At 40.2% G+C, this 19,366-nt stretch overlaps 1 protein-coding gene across 1 annotated transcript in view; it reads right to left on the reverse strand.

The window, feature by feature from the left end:
• LOC140737759 (basigin-like) overlaps positions 1 to 19,366 on the reverse strand; it is a 70,381-nt gene that overhangs the window by 39,930 nt on the left and 11,085 nt on the right. Inside the window, exon 2 of the mRNA XM_073064383.1 lies at positions 1,265 to 1,345. Within this exon, the coding sequence (XP_072920484.1) occupies positions 1,265 to 1,345 (81 nt within the window). The remainder of the gene's footprint in view (positions 1 to 1,264; positions 1,346 to 19,366) is intronic.

Genomic DNA, 19,366 nt, shown 5'->3' on the forward strand with positions numbered 1-19,366 from the left:
ATTTGATAGGCAAGAGCTTAGGAGCATGATGATGCAAGTGCTTGGGATTAGTTGCCTGATATTAATGATGCAGATGATGGAATTTGACATTTAAAGATAAATGTATTGACCGTGACCTCTGTGAGACAATACATCCAAATTTCTGGCCAATGTTTACAACAGAATCTACAGATTCAATAATGGGACCCATAACTTGCAATTTAAAAACTCTAAGCTTCCAGTAAATCCTACATGAATTAAGAGTAAAAAAAAATCAGCCAGATCTTGCAAATGTTGAATTCTAGTGGGAAATATATTAAATATGGGAAAATGCATTCAATGTAGAAGCAGAAGTGCATAATTACTCAAAATCTATCCATCTAAAATGGCTTCCTTTCAGATATTAAACATACGCACTTACCATTAGCCAATGTAATTTGACATCAGTAGAAATGGTACTACAGTTAGTGATCACTCAATTGTAGCAGCATCAACTAGATGTGTGATCTGCTGCACTGCTCATACATCTCTGTATTGAGATGTCCAGAAGATTCACCAGATCAATTCTAAACCATTAAGTTATTTTCCACAGCATGGCTGATCTATTCTGTTTTGATCCCACAGCAACTTGGATTGCTTACTGGAATCTAGATTATGATGACATTTATAGTTATTGCTAGTTATTGATGCCCTAGTTAAAAATTGTAGGAAAGAGCAGTTTAAAAATACATTGCATCAAATCCTTACTGAAAATAAGACCATAAAACAATAAGATAGGAGAATTTTAGACCATTGGCCCATTGAGCCTGCTCACTATTTGATTATGGTTGATTTACTTTGTCTCATCCTCCACTTTAAATATACCTAATGACTTGGCCTCCAAAGCTAACTATAGTTATAAATTCCACAAATTCTCCACCCTCTAGCTAAAGAAATTTATCATCTATTCTAAAAGGATGAGGCCCTCTGGTCCTAGACTCTCCCATGACTGGAAACATTCTCTCTACGTCCACTCTATCTAGGCATTTCAAAATACTTCAAAGCAAGTTTAAAAGAATTCATTAAAAAAAATCTCAGGATCTTGCTAAATGCTATAACACTGTCGAACTCTAGAAGGTACATTTAATAAATATCTTCAAGACATTTGGAAAAAATAACATTATTCAGCTGAAGGACAACATGTTCATTGTGATGACAATCCATGCATAACAAACTGCACTGAAGTAACTTATGCTTACACAGGTAATTATGACATTTAATGAAGGAAATATCACATTGAATTTACCTAAAAGAAGAAACAGCTCCTCGAAAGGTAATTTATCTTCATTGGTATGAGGTACTGATGCCGGAGTTACAACTGAATAAGCTGGAAATTTAAAATATTTAAATGTTAGTAAATTGTTCCACATATTGTGATTTTGACAAAAGATGTAAAGTGACTTATCCAATTAATCACCAACTTTCTTTATAATTAGATGTATTTTCCTACTTAATTCACTATAATCTTCTACTCATCAAATCCAAGGGTTCTCCAAACTTTCTTCAAACTTAGACCCTGCTGCTCTATTTAAACTTACGTTCATAGGTTTCCAAAGAGATTTTTTATCAAAGTATATATGTAATATGCAGTATACAACCCTGAGATTCATCTCCTCACAGACAGTGATGAAACAAAGGAAGCAATGGAACCTGTTCAAAGAAAAACACAACCCCTCCCCCCTCCACCCACAAGAAACTAAACATGCAAACAAAACAAAAAGAATGAGTGAAAACTCAGAATTGAATACACAAAGTAAAAGAGTCCATATTCAGTTCAGCTCAGTGTTCATCATCTGCAGGACTCCCCAATTCAGCCCCTAAAAACACATCATGGTGTTGTCAATCTGTAACTGTTACCTGCTCAGTTGAGGAAAAACACCAGACACACAAAATTACCTCTGAAACGGTTTTTATTCAGAGAGGAGTTTGCAGCCCCACGCACTTCGGGCGTAAGGTAGCCAACTCCCAATTTGTCAGTTTACAAAGGTCATACTTATACCCAAAAGCAGGGTACTACATTCGCAAATATGGTTACCGATTCAAATTCATCAATTGATTGGCTATTGCATAGCTAAGCACGTGAAAATACTCAGAATTTAGCAAAGGTTAAAGTGTAATACCTAGAATTAATACTGGCGTACTTCAGGACACTTGAAATAGGTATCCTTAAAATATTTTGCCAAGCACGTTGTCTTGTGGTTGTAGGTTCCCTTTTCCTTGTGGTCTCCACGTCTAGCCTGGCACCTTATTTTAGCTACCTCTCCTTACTTCCCCAATGACGTACCTCTCTCTTGTCCTGTCTACATATTTTGCTACACTTACCCCTCGCCCACCCCTTCTGCACGTACCCCTTACCCTCTTCACATTCTCAGTGTGAACTACAGTCCAAAGCACAGAACACATTGATTAAGCTTTGCTCCAGTACCATTCTCCAACTGCATCGTCGGAGAGGGAAACCGTCACATGTAGACATCTACTTTGGCAGCAGCAAGCTAGAGACTGGTAGACGGCTCTGAACACTCGCTTGCTTTCCGCACTCGCCTCCAGTTTTCAATCTCCTCTGATGCTTTAATAGGTGAGATAGTTGAGAAATGGAGTTGATCATGGGCTTGCACACCATCTCCAAACTTCTTGGCCTTAAGGAGGCCACTCACCTCCTGGCATCCTCTCAGGGATAGCAAAGAGCCAGATCACTCAATTAGCCCGAAAACACACCATCAATCTGTATATCACAGGATTCAAAAGGACCAGAACCATATTTGAAAGAAAAAGGAGACGCAAAAGACGTGAAAGAAGCAGTTTCATGGACCATCTTGAGGATGTCACCTGTGGTAGCCTTGTTTGCAGGCACCATCTACTTTGCATGATTAGGTAAAATTGTGCAAACACCACAGAGTATCAAAAGCACAATGTAGTACTTTATTTGATTAGATTCTAATCATTTTGCTACCCTGTTCAATATCTTGGCTTTCTGGAATACTACTTAGAATTGTTCATGTATATATTCATCACCTGCTACTGTCTGTCCCAACTAGCTCTTGGGACATACGGTAACTCCCACATTTAACGTTTTGGGTGGCAGTTACTTGTAAGGTATAGTAAAATGGTTGGTTAACCACAAATATGATAAATGTAAGTCACTCTTTGCAAACATCTGTTTTTACTGGTTTATTAATTGTTAAACTGCGAGCAATGTAATCAGACTAGTGATATGAAAATCTAAACTAGGTTGTAAACACAGAAAAAAGCAGATGCAGAGAATCTGAAACAAAAGCAGGAAGTACTTGAAATATGCACCACCCCAGACTACTGTATATCTGTGGAAAGAAAAACAGGGTTAGTACTGCAGATTGACAACTCTTTCTTAGTTAGTTTTCAGTGCCATAGAAGATGGAGTAACGGAAAAAAGATCACAGGGAATATTGGTGATAGGGTAAGACTAAATATGTAATTATAAGGACCTAAGAAACAGGAGCAGGAGTGGGCCATCTGACCATCAAGCCTGCTCCACCATTCAATAAGGTCATGGCTGATCTGGCCATGGATCCATCTCCACCTACCTGCTCATTACCCTTAATTCCCCAACTATGCAAAAACGTATCCAACCTTGTCTTAAGTATATTTACTGAGGTAGCATCCACTGCTTCATTGGGCAGAGAATTCCACAGATTCACCACTCTCTGGGAAAAGCATCTCCTCATCTCAGTCCTAAATCTACTTCCCTGAATCTTGACACTATGTTCCCTAGTTCTAGTCTCACCTATCAGTGGAAACAATTTTCTTGCCTCTATCTTATCTATCCCTTTCATTACGTTATATGTTTCTACAAGATCTTTTCTCATTCTTCTGAATCCCAGTGAGTACAGTCCCAAGCGACTCAATCTCTCCTCATAGTTTAACCCCCTCTTCTCTGGAATCAACCTGGTGAATGTCTGCACTGCCTCCAAAGCCAGTATATCCTTCAAGTAAGGAGACCAGAACTGCACGCAGTACTTGAGGTGCAGCCTCACCGGTACTCTGTACAATTCCAGCAAAACCTCCCTGCTCTTAAATTCAATCCCTCTGGCAAAGAAGGCCAACATTTCATTTGCCTTCTTGATAGCCTGCTGCACCTGCAAACCAACCATTTGTGATTCATGCACAAGCACTCCCAAGTCCCTCAGCACAACAGCATGCTGCAATTTTTACCATTTAAATATTAATCTCTTTCATTTTTCCTTCCAAAGTGAATAACCTCACATTTACCAACATTGTACTCTGTCTGCCAGACCCTTACCCACTCACTTAGCCTATCTATATCTCTCTGCAAACTTTATTTTTCCACTCAATTTAGTATCATCAGTAAACTTAGATACACTACACTCAGTCCCCTCTTCCAGATCATTAACGTATATAGTGAACAGTTGCAGGCTCAACACCGAAGCCTGCACACACCACTCATCACTGATTGGCAACCAGGATAACACCCATGTATCCCAACTCTGTTTTCTATTAGTTAACCAATCCTCTATCCATGCTAATACATCACCCCCAACTCTTATGCATCTTTATCTTATAGATAAGTCTTTTATGCAGCACCTTATCAAATGCCTTCTGGAATTCAATGTAAATAACATCCATCTGTTCCCCTCTATACACTGCACTCATTATATCCTCAAAGAACTCCAGAAAGTTTGTCAAACAGCACCTGCCTTTGCTGAATCCATGCTGCATCTGCCTGATGCATCCATTTCTTTCCAGATGCCTCACTATTACTTCCTTAATGATAACTTCAAGCATTTTCCCAACTACTCATGTTAAACTAACTGGCCTATAGTTACCTGCCTTTTGCCTACATCCTTTTTTGAATAGCGACATGACAGTCACTGTTTTCCAGTCTACCAGGACCTGCCCAAAGTCCAGAGAATTCTGGTAAGTTATCACCAAAGCCTGTACTATAACCTCTGCCATTTCTTTCAGTACCCTGGGATGCATTCCGTCAGGAGCAGGGGACTTATCTATTTTCAGTCCCACAGGTTTGCTCAGCACCTCCTCTTTAGTGATAACTATTGTGTCAAGGTACTCACCTCCCATTGCATTCATAATATCTCTCTTTGGCATGTCAGATGTGTCCTACACCGTGAAGACCATCACAAAATAGTCAAAATAGCTCTGCCATTTTCTCATTACTCAACTTCAATTCCCCCTTCTCGCCCTCCAAGGGACCTGCATTCACTTTAGCCACCATTTTCCACTTTATATAATTATAAAAACGTTTACCATGTGTTTATATTTTTTGCTAGTTTATTTTCATAATCTATCTTCCCTTTCTTTATTGCTTGCTTACTGGTTCTTTGTTGCTTTTTAAAATCTTCCCAATCTTCCAGTTTCCCCGCTACCTTTGTCCAATATGTATCTACGAACTTTTAGTTTGTCTTCTTTTATTTCCTTAGTTACCTAAGGTTAGTTCTCCCCACACTTACTGTCATTGCTGTTAACTGGAATATATTTTGTTGAGCGCCATGAAAAATCTCTTTGAAATTCTTCCACTGTTCCTCAACCGTCCCACCATACAGCCTGTGTTCCCAGTCTACACTAGCCAAATCCTCCCTCATCCCATTGTAGTCTCCATTGTTTAGGCATAACACACGGGTTTTAGATTGAACAAATGCACCCTTCATTTGTATGAAACATTCAATCATACTGTGATCATCTTTCCAAGAGGATCCCTAACTACAGGATCACTAATTTTACTTGTCTCATTGCACAAGACCAGATCCAAGATAGCATGTTCCCCTGTAGGTTCAGTAACATGCTGAATCATTCAGAAACAGGTTTATTATTACTGGCATATGTTGTAAAATTTGTTCTTTTGCAGAAAAAAAGTTAATAAATAGTGCAAAGTACGAATAGTAGCATAGTTCTCATGGGTTCATGAAGCATTCAAAAATCTGATGGCAAAGCACAACAGGCTATTCCCAAATTATTGAGTGTGCGCTTCAGGCTCCTGCACCTTTTCCCCAAGTTGGTAACATGAAGAGAGCATGTCCCAGATGAGGAGGGTCCTTCTTGATAATGCTGCCCCCTTGAGCCAACCTCTCTAAATATGTCCTCAATTCTGAGGAAGGTTTTGCTGGCTGAGTCTACATTTCTCTGAAGACTCTTGTGATCCAGTGTCCATATGGAGCCTCCATACTGGCTGTGATGTCAGAATGCTCTTCACGTCGTAATCAACACACAGCAGCCTGACGTATGTCTTGCCAATGTCTAGGTGTTCCAAAGGTGAGTGGAGAGGCTGCTAGATTGTGTCCACTGTAAAACTGGTGTAGTGATAACCAGACTGCAGTGGGTGAAGGTCTTTGCTTAGGCAGGAATTAATTCTGGTCATTACCAAACTCTCCAAACACTTCATCATGAATTGAATTGATAAGAATTGCCTGTCAGGTTGCACTTGGATTACATTCAGGGTTCTGGATGGCTGCTCTTGAACACCACAGATCTACTCCTCAGCAGACTGAGAATCTCTTGCTCATTCAGAGCTTCTAACTAGTCCACAGTTCACAGCAGATTAGACTTCACTATCTGTGTAATAAAACTCTTCATATTTTTAACTGCAGTTTAAACTCATTAACATAATTTAAAATGTGATCCGCTATACCTCCAGAAAAGCAATACTCAAAATGTCTGCATGTAGAAAAAGACAAAGGACTCAGAGGCAAATTTGTATGTTAATGTTACAATGCAAAATAGGCAGCACAATAAGATACATCTTTCCTGATTTCTTTTTTTCTTTTCTGGATGCAGAATAAACAGGGAGCATAAGGAAGAGAAATACAAGAAAGACTTACAGAGAAACGGGTAAGCATAGATTCCACTAAAAGATTGTTAAGCTGAGTTTTAACGTGATGCAATGTGCATAAGGCATCCTCAATTATTTAAACAGCTTGGATAGAGGAGATGAGTGAGGGATAGGTAGAAAATGACTTTCAACATGTAACATCAGTGTTGTTCATGGATCAACAATATTAATAAGTTTCATCAGCAACTTCATTACGATGGCTCGAAAGAGCCACACTTTAAAAGCCTCCCATGTGATACAAGGAAAATTTTAGAGGGCCATAAGACCATAGGAGCAGAATTAGGCCATTTGGCCATCAAGTCTGCTCTGCCATTTTAATATGGCTGATCCAATTTTCCTCTCAGCCACAATCTCCTGGCTTCTCCCCGTATCCGTTCGTGCCCTGAACAGTCAAGAATCTATCAATCTCTGCCTTAAATAACCATAAAGACTTGGCCTTCACAGCTGCCTGTGACGAAGAATTCCACAGATTCACCACTCTCTGGCTAAAGAAATTCCTCCTCATCTCCATTCTAAAAAGGGTGCCCCTCTAGTCTGAGAAGGAAGAAAGATTTAAAAAATTAAGTGCAAAGGAGGATAGAGTTCCTTCACACGATATGGACAACCAGGGACATTTACTCAGTGTGGAAATGGCTAATATAAGGTGTAAAGGGCTAGATTAATCAGACACCAACTACTTAAATGTCTAGATGTGGTAATAAATGTACAAGCATAACAAAGTAACGAGCCTGAATTATTAACCTAAAATAGAAACACAAATAAACCACACAAAATACTACACAGCAAGTCACAAAGATTTCTGCAGGGCACAAAGATTTTATGGCTCATGATTCTCAGTCGCCACTTAATTGTCGCTGTTCTTGGTGGAACTCCGAAGTTGGACTCACTCATGAAACCACCCCTGGGTTTTAAGCACTGATCATGATCTCCAGTCCCAGCTGCAGTCCAACGAAGCTGGAAAAATCAGCGCCATAAATACAAGTTACACAAGTGCAGAGACAAACTCTTTGATCTACTGTCTCAATACAGCCTGTTTTTTTTTTCAGATATATTCAGTGTCCATTAACACATTCTTCATAAATCAATCAGACATTTCCACATTCACTCATGTTTAGGCACACAACATTCCCTAGGACTTACAAAAGGGCAATAGGGTTTACATATAAGCCCAAATCCAAAAAGAATCCATCAAGCCAACCAACAAACCACTTGACAGACATCTGCATTTTAACGCTGCCTGAATTTAAGAAAGAATTCAGCTGCTATCAACAAATATTTTTCAAACATTGGTGGTGTTTGCTCACCAACAAGCATTACTCACTAACCGACATACAGACCCCACATGCTAAGGCTACGTCCACACTAGACCGGATAATTTTGAAAACAGCAGATGCACGTAAAAACGATAGATGTTCACACCAAGTGTTTTTGAAAATATCTCTGTCCACATTAAAATGGGTATTTGGGCGAATCTCCTCCTACTGTGCAGGCGCAGGACACATCTACAGAAAACAAGTGACATGTTTGGTGTCGAATCTCGCTGTGAAAGTCCGCGTTTGTGCAGTTATAGACGAGAAAAACTTAAAAGGAAATTGCCAATCGATGGACAACTGTTGGCTCTCACGCAGGAAGACTTAAAACTACAAAAAAAATAAATACTGGAGCATATAGAGGCAACCAACAGTGAGTTCACGGACAGTATGACCCGGCTGATGACGAACATTGAAAAACTGACTAACTCTGTTGCATTAATAAAGCACCTTGTTAAGTGTGTAAAACATATCCGCATCAGTGTTATCTTGTATTTCCACACAACGTTACAGTAGGCTGTTACACATCTATTGTCAGAGAAGTACTTGCATAAATAGGTAAACCACCTTCATACAAGCAAGGACAGAAAACAGGGCAAAGTGAGTATACCTATTTATTCCTGACGAAGGGTCTCGGCCCAAAACGTCAACAGAGCTTCTCCCTATAGATGCTGCCTGACCTGCTGTGTTCCACCAGCATTTTGTGTGTGTTGTTGTTTGAATTTCCAGCATCTGCAGATTTCCTCATGTTTGATACTTATTTATTCAGTAAGTTATGGGTCAAAGTATTTGGTGAGTACATTTCTAACTCTTCTGGCTTCAGTCTCATTGCCGTCTGTTCTGAAATTGTTAGGTTGTGTGGGGGGGTTGCGTTCAAGAAAACAATGAAATTCCGCCATCTGTTCCAGCAAATCATGACAGCGTTTCTAGAAATCTCCGGTTACCCCATCCACACTACTCTTGCTGGAGCAGCTTTTTCAAATTTACACACTCTGAAGGGCATTTTAGAAAGCTCCATTTTCGGGGGAGGAAAACGCTGTTTCAGTGACGACTGAGGGTCAAAACAAAGACAGTAAGCTTTGGTTATGGATTTATCCGGTCTGGTGTGGATGCAGCCTAAGAAAGAAAAAGTGTTAAGTTGTCATTTTGACCTTCCAGACATTCATCTAAAGTTTTACAAAATCCAATATGACACACAAGGGAGCATAATTTTACGGTGATAGGAGGAAAGTACAGGTGTATATCAGGAGTACTTTACTCAGAGAGTAGTAGGAATGTGCTGCCGGGGTAGTGGTAGAGGCTGACACATTAGAGGCATTTAAGATGCTCTTGGACTGACACATGGATGATGGAAAATTTGAGGGTTATGTAGGTGGGAAGGGTTAGGTTGATTTTAGAATAGTTTAAAAGTTTGGCACAACATCCTGGGATGAAAGGCCCTGTACTGTGCTGTAACGTTCTATGACTTTTTTTTTAGATGAAACCTGACTGAACAATTTGTAACTACAGAGGAGTTACAGTTTTTTGTCATATAGTTAAATAAATTCTTGCTACATTGATATGCAACTGATGAATTCTTGTCAGTGTGATAGCAATGACCACATTCTCAATTCATGAGCCAGTGGGAACATAAAATATTTACTATAAATTTAACCCATAAAATGCAGGAGTTTTACAAGTCAGATTTGTGAGTGAAGTGGGTGAGAGGATTACATGGCATGTAAAATGTCAAGGCTTCTGGTTTCAGCTTCCTTTGATTAAAAATTCAACAACAGATCAGACATCAGGCTGGATCATCTACTGCAATTCAAACTAGCGAGCTCAACACATGGTGTTTGGGTAGTAGCCTTTCCCAGCAACTGAATTCTGTGATGGTATTGGGTCTGCTGACTGTAAAGTACTAAACTTAAATGAAGACCTTAATTCCTATCTGATATAAATAGCCACAAGTACTCTTGCCAAAGGGAGATAATACTGTAGCTATCTAATCTCCCCTGTTTACTTCCCCGTTTATTTTCGACAGTGAATTGAAGCTGCCAATACCCACTACTTGAGCAGTGGGTCCCTTCTCTTCGCCAAGGAGAAGAAACTTCCAGTTAACAAAGCAGTTTAAAACATAGTTCATTTGTTTTCAGTGAAACATGTTTAAATCCACACACTCTTAATACACATGTAAAACTCTCAGAAGAATTCTATATTAAACATTTTCAAATGACAAATCATTTGCAAAACACAGTTACAATTCCTATTAACTAAAAAGACATACCCATGATGCAGGTGATTAAGTCATATGTTGCAGAATCCAAAACCAGAGGAATTGATTATACATCACCCTATGTTTGTTCCATATTTCATGATGGTCTTTACCCACTTCTGACAAGCCTGAATGGTTCCCTACATTTAAACTGTTTCTCTACCACTTGGCTGACTTCACACATATAAGATATTTTCTCCAGATACCCTTTTAACACAAACAGCCTAAAAGCAGCTTGGAGACATAAATCTCAGCAGATGCTTTGAAGCTAACTTCTCTGAGAACATAAGCCTTCCAAAATTAATAGATCAGTTATTTGATATGCAAATAATATTATCCCTCCGCTTTGCAAGTTTCCCTGAACTAAGCAACTTAGAGTCAGATTGTCTGTTTTGAAAAAAAGCCAAATTAAACAACCTATTGTGTATAACACTGCATTTTGAGCAGCAAGAAAGTGGGTGTAGTGAGCTAGCATCCTAATTCCCACAGATAAATCTTGTTCTATACAGAGTTTGTTCTCTAGTTAGTACCTGCTTTAACTTCAAGCAGATCACTGCTTTCTAGTTATATTTTAAAGACTGAATCCTGTTTCTGACCAATAGCTAAACAAGCGTCTTGGCCGAAAACATTGACTGTTCATTTCCCTCCATGGATGCTGCCTGATTTGTTGAATTCCTCCAGCACTTTTTGTGTTTTTGCTCAAGGTTTCCAGCATCTACAGAATCTCTTGTATTTATGATTTCCATATTGTTCTCCACAGCCTTGTGAATTTTTTTTTTACCTCAACATACATTCTATACAGCCATGGTTCACTATGAGATGAGCTCAATGCCTTTTATACCCGCTTTGAAAGGGAGAATGTAACTGCAGCTGTGAAGATCCCTGCTGCACCCAGTAGCCCTGTGATCTCCGTCTCAGAGTTCAATGTTAGGCTGCCTCTAAAGAGGGTGAACCCTCACCAGGTAGAAGGTCCCGATGGAGTACCTGGTAAGGCTCTGAAAACCTGTGCCAACCAACTGGCGTGAGTATTCAAGGACACTTCCAACCTCTCACTGCTGCAGTTAGAAGTTCCCGCTTGCTTCAAAAAGGCAACAATTACACCAGTCCCTAAGAATAATGTGGGGACTTCCGTTTAAGATGGCGATGGTTTAGTTGCTAAAAGCTATCGCTCCGTTTTATTTATCTCCGCACTCCTTCTCTCCCTTTCTTTCACTCCAAACTGTTAAACTTTTTATCCTCCCATCTGCCTGCGAATATGCCTGTTTTACGATGGCTTTGAAGACCATCAAATTGGGGAAGAAAGAAGTTCCCACTGTTGGCTCCTCGGGCGAGAATATTATCTCGATTTTGGAGTAGCACAGACAGGAGATAATAGCTGAATTTAAGTCTTCTATTAGTTCGATGAATTCAAAATTGGATCAAATTCAGTCCACAGTGGAGGATCATGCCCAACACTCATCACATCTCGAGTCTGCTACGGATATGTTAGACCGCCATTTCAAAGAGCTGGAAAGCGTTTGTTCCGACTTAAGAGATCTTAACAGCAAGTTAATATCCAAAGTTACTGATATGGAAAGTCGGAGCAAACGTCAAAATCTGCGTATTTTTGGCTTGCCAGAGCTTATCGAACATGGATCTCCCAATTTTTCTCTATTCTGCTACGTGAGACTTTTGGGAATGAAATACTTTCGACCCCGCCCGAGATAGACAGAGCCCACTGCACTTCAGGGCCTATCCTGGACCAGGACACAGGCCACATCCAGTAATTATCTGTTTTCATCGCCACCAGACAAAAGATCTCCTCATTAAAGAAGCTCGTCAGAGAGGAAAGCTGGAATATAAGGGTCAACCAATTTGTGTTGTCGAGGACTATGCTGCTGAAGCTCTGAGTCTGCGAGCCAAGTTTAAAGGAGTCATGAACGAACTATATAATCGCGGATTCAGTCCTTCCCTTCAATTTCCAGCTCACCTCTGAATAATTCTTACTAGTGGAGACAAAAAATGGTTTAACTCGGCTTCATATGCTTAGAAATTTATCGATGACCTTCCTGTGGCTTTGACTCCCTCTGGTTTGGTCTGATTACTTATATTAACCATATAACCATATAACAATTACAGCACAGAAACAGGCCATCTCAGCCCTTCTAGTCTGTGCCGAACGCTTACTCTCACCTAGTCCCATCGACCTGCACTCAGCCCATAACCCTCCACCCTCCATTCCTTTCCTGTCCATATACCTATCCAATTTTACTTTAAATGACAATATCAAACCTGCCTCTACCACTTCTACTGGAAGCTTGTTCCACACAGTAACCACTTTCTGAGTAAAGAAGTTCCCCCTCGTGTTACCCCTAAACTTTTGCCCCCTAACTCTCAACTCATGTCCTCTTGATTGAATCTCCCCTACTCTCAATGGAAAAACCTATCCACGTCAACTCTATCTATCCCCCTCATAATTTTAAATACCTCTATCAAGTCTCCCCTCAACTTTCTAAGCTCCAAAGAATAAAGACCTAACTTGTTCATCCTTTCTCTGTGTTATGATACCAGCCCCCTCCTTTGTGAGAATCGCAAGAGCCCTAGTGAAGGGGGGGGGGTCAATGACCCAAGAGAGAGAGACGTGCTGAATAGACACAGGAAATGGGAGAGAGAGAGACGTGCTGAATACCGCGTTCCACCGGGATGCAGAATAAGGCGACCTTGACTATTGTCTCATGAAGACCACGTGTAAAGCCCTCGGGCAAAGTGGGCTGGTTGAGAGAGAGATTGACACCTGCGATCCCGTGAGGAAGTATAAAGGAGGGTCTGGGGGGGACGGACGACCCCTTTAGATGCACCAAGGAGACACAATAGCGATCCCGTCGTAGCGGGAAGCCATTTTGAAGGAAGCCACGTGCGTTAGATTCCCAATCGGGAGTCTGTGGCTGGAATCACGGAAAACCGCTTTTAACTAACAATAGGGAAGCCTGCTCCCTTGATTCCACGGCTTTGCTTCGTAAGGACCCGGGCAAGTGTTCCTTTTCTCACCAATCTCTCTCTCTCTCTCCAACACGGGAAACCCAGCGGTTCCCAAAAGGCTGAAGCCTGCAGACTTTTGAATGACTGTTATATTTCCAAATGGACAATATATTATCCCCTAGACAATGATAGAGCTTATTTCTGATTGATTATTACTATACCTGCGCTTTAGATTGAGTATTGACGATGTATGTTATCAAAATGTTTGTATTAACCTTCCTTTTGTGCCCCTTTATAAATAAAAACGTTTCAAAATGGTACCATCAGACTTCAGTGGACCTCTCTATCTTTGCTGGTAAGTGATCCAGTTACGGGATATGTAACATCTGTAACGTAGGTGCTGAAACCCAGGTAACATTCTAGTAAATCTTCTCTGTACTCTCTCTATTTTGTTGACATCCTTCCTATAATTCGGTGACACAATACTGTACACAATACTCAAAATTTGTCCTTACAAATGCCTTGTACAATTTTAACATTACATCCCAACTCCTATACTCAATGCTCTGATTTATAAAGGCCAGCATACCAAAAGCTTTCTTCACCACCCTATCCACATGAGATTCCACCTTCAGGGAACTATGCAGCATTATTCCTAGATCACTCTGTTCTACTGCATTCTTCAATGCCCCACCATTTACTATGTATGTCCTATTTTGATTAGTCCTACCAAAATGTAGCACCTCACACTTATCAGCATTAAACTCCATCTGCCATCTTTCAGCCCACTCTTCTAACTGGCCTAAATCTCGCTGCAAGCTTTGAAAACCTACTTCATTATCCACAACGCCATGTATTTTAATATCATCTGCATACTTACTAATCCAATTTACCACTCCATCATCCAGATCATTAATGTATATGACAAACAACATTGGACCCAGTACAGATCCCTGAGGCACACCATTAGTCATCGGCCTCCAAGCTGACAAACAGTTATCCACCACTACTCTCTGGCATCTCCCATCCAGCCACTGTTGAATCCATTTTACTACTTCAATATTAATACTTAACGATTGAACATTCCTAACTAACCTTCAGTGTGGAACCTTGTCAAAGGCCTTACTGAAGTCCATATAGACAACATCCACTGCTTTACCCTTGTCAACTTTCCTAGTAACCTCTTCAAAAAATTCAATAAGGTTTGTCCAACATGACATTCCACACACAAATCCATGTTGACTGTTCCTAATCAGACCCTGTCTATCCAGATAATTATATATACCATCTCTAAGAATACTTTCCATTAATTTACCCACCACTGACATCAAACCTACAGGCCTATAATTGCTAGGTTTACTCTTACTACCCTTTTTAAACAATGGAACAACATGAGCAATACACCAATCCTCCGGCACCATCCCCATTACTAATGGCATTTGAAATATTTCTGTCAGAGCCCCTGCTATTTCTACACTAACTTCCCTCAAGGTCCTAGGGAATATCCTGTCAGGACCGGAGATTTATCCACTTTTATATTCCTTAAAAGCGCCTGTACTTCCTCCTCTTCAATCAGCATAGTTTCCATAACTACCCTACTTGTTTCCCTTACCTTACAAAATTTAATATCCTTCTCCTCAGTGAATACCGAAGAAAAGAAATTGTTCAAAATCTCCCCCATTTCTTTTGGCTCCACACATAGCTGTCCACTCTGATTCTCTAAGGGACTAATTTTATCCCTCACTATCCTTTTGCTATTAATATAACTGTAGAAACCCTTTGAATTTATTTTCACCTTACTTGCCAAAGCAACCTCGTATCTTCTTTTAGCTTTTCTAATTTCTTTCTTAAGATTCTTTTTACATTCTTTATATTCCTCGAGCACCTCATTTACTCCATGCTGCCTATATTTATTGTAGATCTCCCTCTTTTTCTGAACCAAGTTTCAAATATCCCTTGAAAACCATGGCTCTCTCAAACTTTTAACCTTTCCTTTCAACCTAACAGGAACATAAAGATTCTATACCCTCAAAATTTCACCTTTAAATGACCTCCATTTCTCTATTACAAGCTTCCCATAAAACAAATTGTCCCAATCCACTCCTTCTAAATCCTTTTGCATCTCCTCAAAGTTAGCCTTTCTCCAATCAAAAATCTCAACCCTGGGTCCAGTCCTATCCTTCTCCATAATTATATTGAAACGAATGGTATTGTGATCACTAGACCCGAAGTGCTCCCTAACACACACCTCCGTCACCTGACCTATCTCATTCCCTAACAGGAGATCCAACACTGCCCCTTCTCTAGTCGGTACCTCTATGTACTGCTGCAAAAAAACTATCCTGCACACATTTTACAAACTCCAAACCATCCAGCCCTTTTACAGTATGGGCTTCCCAGTCTATGTATAAAAATTAAAATCTCTCGCAATCACAACCCTGAGCTTACTACAAATATCTGCTATTTCCTTACAAATTTCCTCCTCCAATTCTTGTTCCCCATTAGGTGGTCTATAATACGCCCCTATAAGTGTTTCTACACCTTTTCCATTCCTCAATTCCACCCAAAAAGCCTCCCTAGACGAGCCCTCTAATCTATCCTGCCAGAGCACCACTGTAATATTTTCTCTGACAAGCAACACAACACCTCTCCCCACTTGTCCCTCCGATTCTATCACACCTGAAGCAATGAAATCCAGGAATATTTAGTTGCCAATCAAACCCCTCCTGCAACCATGTTTCACTAATAGCTACAACATTATATTTCCAGGTATCAATTCATGCTCTAAGCTCATCCACCTTTCTTACAATGCTCCTAGCATTAAAATAAATGCATTTAAGAAATTCTCCACCTCTTATTCTCTGTTTATCACTAACAGTACAAAGAACTTTACTGTCTTCTTTTTCTTCCTTCTCCCATACATCTCTTCCTACACTCTGGTTCTCCTCCCCCCTTGTATCTAGTTTAAATCCACTGGAGCCTCTCTAGAAAACCTACCTGGAAGAATATTTGTCCCCCTCCAGTTCAGAGGTAAACTGTCGCAGGAACAGGTCCCACCTTCCCTGGAAACTATCTATAAATCTGAAGCCCTCCCTCCTGCATCATGTCTTCAGCCATGTGTTGATCTGCGCTACCTTTACTATTTCTAAACCCGCCTGCACGTGGCACTGGGAGCAATCCTGAGATCTTGTCCTTTAACTTGGCACCTAAATCCATAAACTCACCTTTCAGGACCACCTCATTCTTCCTACCCATGTCATTGGCCCTTACATGGACCATGACATCCAGCTGCTCACCCTCCCTCTTGAGAATACTGAGAACTCGATCTGAGATATCGTGGACCCTGGCACGAAGGAGGCAACAGACCATCCGGGATTCTCGATCCCTTCCACAGAACCTCTTTTCTGTCCCCCTAACTATTGAATCCCCTATCACTACTGCTCTCCTCTTTTCCCTCCTTCCTTTCTGAGCTGAGGGTCCAGTCTCGGTGCCCAAGACGCAACTACTTCAACTTGTCCCTGGTAGGTTGTCCCCACCAACAGTATCCAAAACGGTATACTTATTATTGATGAGAATGGCAACAGGGGTGCTCTGCTCATTCTGTCTAATCCCCTTCCCTCTCCTGACAGTCACCCAGCTACCTGTCTCCTGACTCCTAGGGGTGATTATCTCCCTGTAACTCCTGTTTATTTCTGCCTCTGCCTCCTGAATGATCCAAAGTTCATCCAGCTCCAGCTCCAGTTCCCTAACAACACACACAACATGCTGGTGGAACACAGCAGGCCAGGCAGCATCTATAAGGAGAAACACTGTCGACGTTTCGGGCCGAGACCCTTGAGTCTCAGCCCGAAACGTCGACAGTGCTTCTCCTTATAGATGCTGCCTGGCCTGCTGTGTTCCACCAGAATTTTGTGTGTGTTGTTTGAACTTCCACCATCTGCAGATTTCCTCGTGTTTGCTCCAGTTCCCTAACAGAGTTTGTCAGGAGCTCCAGGTGTAGTCATCAGGGACAATTGTGCTCGCCCTGACTTCCCACATACTGCAAACAGAGCACACAACTGCCCTAACTGCTGCCTTCATTACCTACTCTTAAGGTAATTAAATTAATTAAAGGAACTTACCCGGCCTTACCTCACTGGGAATAAGCTCGTCCTCAGCCTCTGCTCGCCAAAGCCTCTCGAGCCAAAGTCTTCCTACTCTGTCTCCCGTTACGTTTGGTGGAGAAGTACTTTTTTTCCCTCTGTTTTTTTTTCTGACCTTTCTTTCTTAAGTTAGTAAATTTTATTTCATTGTTTTTCGCGGGTAGGTTATTGGGTAAAATCTGTTTACTTGTTTTTATATTTTTTCTTAGATACTAGTTCATATCTTTGTTTTGTATTATTACCTTGAATTAAACTTATCAAATTTTGGTGGAATGATTTTTCTTTTCGCCATGTATAACTTTAGTTTGTAGTGCTAAAGTTTTCTTTTTTATAATTGATGCAAACTGGAGCTGATGATGATGTTAAGAAACAAGAAGTGGGATTATGGGGTGTTTTTTTTCAAGAGCTTGCTGCTGCTTTTCAGTAGCTTCCTTGTTCTGGGGTTTGTGGGGGGGAAGGAACTCTAATGCCAATATTATTCATAGAACCTTTAGATATATGTATTATTCGGTACATTTTTCTGTCTTGCTTTCTTGTGTTATACTTTTGCCCCACAGCTTGAATTTCAGACAATGCTTATGCCTACTATCCTCTATTTTTTTTAAAAAGGACAATGGTTAGTCTGTTGAATTTGGTAAACTGAAATGTTAAGAGATTGAACCATCCTGTTAAAAGAAGGAAGGTGTTTTCACATCTTAAACAGCTTACCGCAGCAACTGCTTTTTTGCAAGAAATACACTTTCATAGATCTGATAACTCTCGTCTTATGTCAAGATGGGTGGGACATCACTCCCATTCAACTTTTCAGGCTAAATCCAGGGGAGTTTCAATTCTTAGAAATCAAAATTTTCCCTTTGAGCTTTATAATAAAGTATCTGATACAAATGGTCAATTTATATGCCCCCAATATGGATGATGTGGAGGTTTTTGATAGTTTCTTCTCTTTATTGCCTGAGCTGAATTCATATTCTCTCATATTGGGTGGTGATTTTAATTGTTGGTAGATCCAGTTTTGGATCAATCGTCCTTTGTTCCTAGATTACCAAGTAAATCTGCTTTATCAATTCAGTCTTTCCTTTCTAATTATGGTATCTCTGATGTATGGTGTTTTCTCCATCCAAATGTGAGAGATTATTCTTTTTTGTCACAAGTCCTTCATACTTTCACTAGAATTGATTATTTTTTAATTGATAATCAGTTGATTCCATCTGTTCGCTCTTGTGACTATTGGAGTATATTGATTTCAGATCACGCCCCAGTCACCCTGTCTATAATTCTTCCTGGTTTCCCCCAAATGAATAAACATTGGCGTTTTAATCCAACCTTGTTGTCGGATAATGATTTTGCAAAATTTATGGAGGACCAGATAAGTTTTTTAAACATATTAACACATCATCTGAAACCTCAAGTCAGATTGTTTGGGACGCTATGAACGCACACCTAATGGGTCAAATAATTTCATATACAGATGTCCCCCGCTTTACGATGTTCACGTTACACCACTTCGCTTTTACAAAAGATCTACATTAGTAACCTGTTTTCGCATTACAAAGAGGATTTTCGCTTTTACGAAAATTTTTCCCATATAAATTAATGGTTCTTCGCTTTATGCCATTTTGGCTTAAGAAAGGTTTCATAGGAACGCTCTACCTTTGTAAAGGGGGGGGGAGGAGACACCTGTACTGTGAATTTGAATAGAAAGACCCATAAAGAGCGATTAGATCTGGTCAATCAAATTAAAGCAATAGATCAACTATATGCCCAGACTAAAAATCCGGAACTGTATAAGAAACGAGTGGAACTTCAGACTAAGTTTGACCTTATTTCCAATCACCCAATTGAATGC

Source organism: Hemitrygon akajei, chromosome 13 (genome assembly GCF_048418815.1).
Source record: "Hemitrygon akajei chromosome 13, sHemAka1.3, whole genome shotgun sequence".
NCBI classification, from domain to species: domain Eukaryota; kingdom Metazoa; phylum Chordata; class Chondrichthyes; order Myliobatiformes; family Dasyatidae; genus Hemitrygon; species Hemitrygon akajei.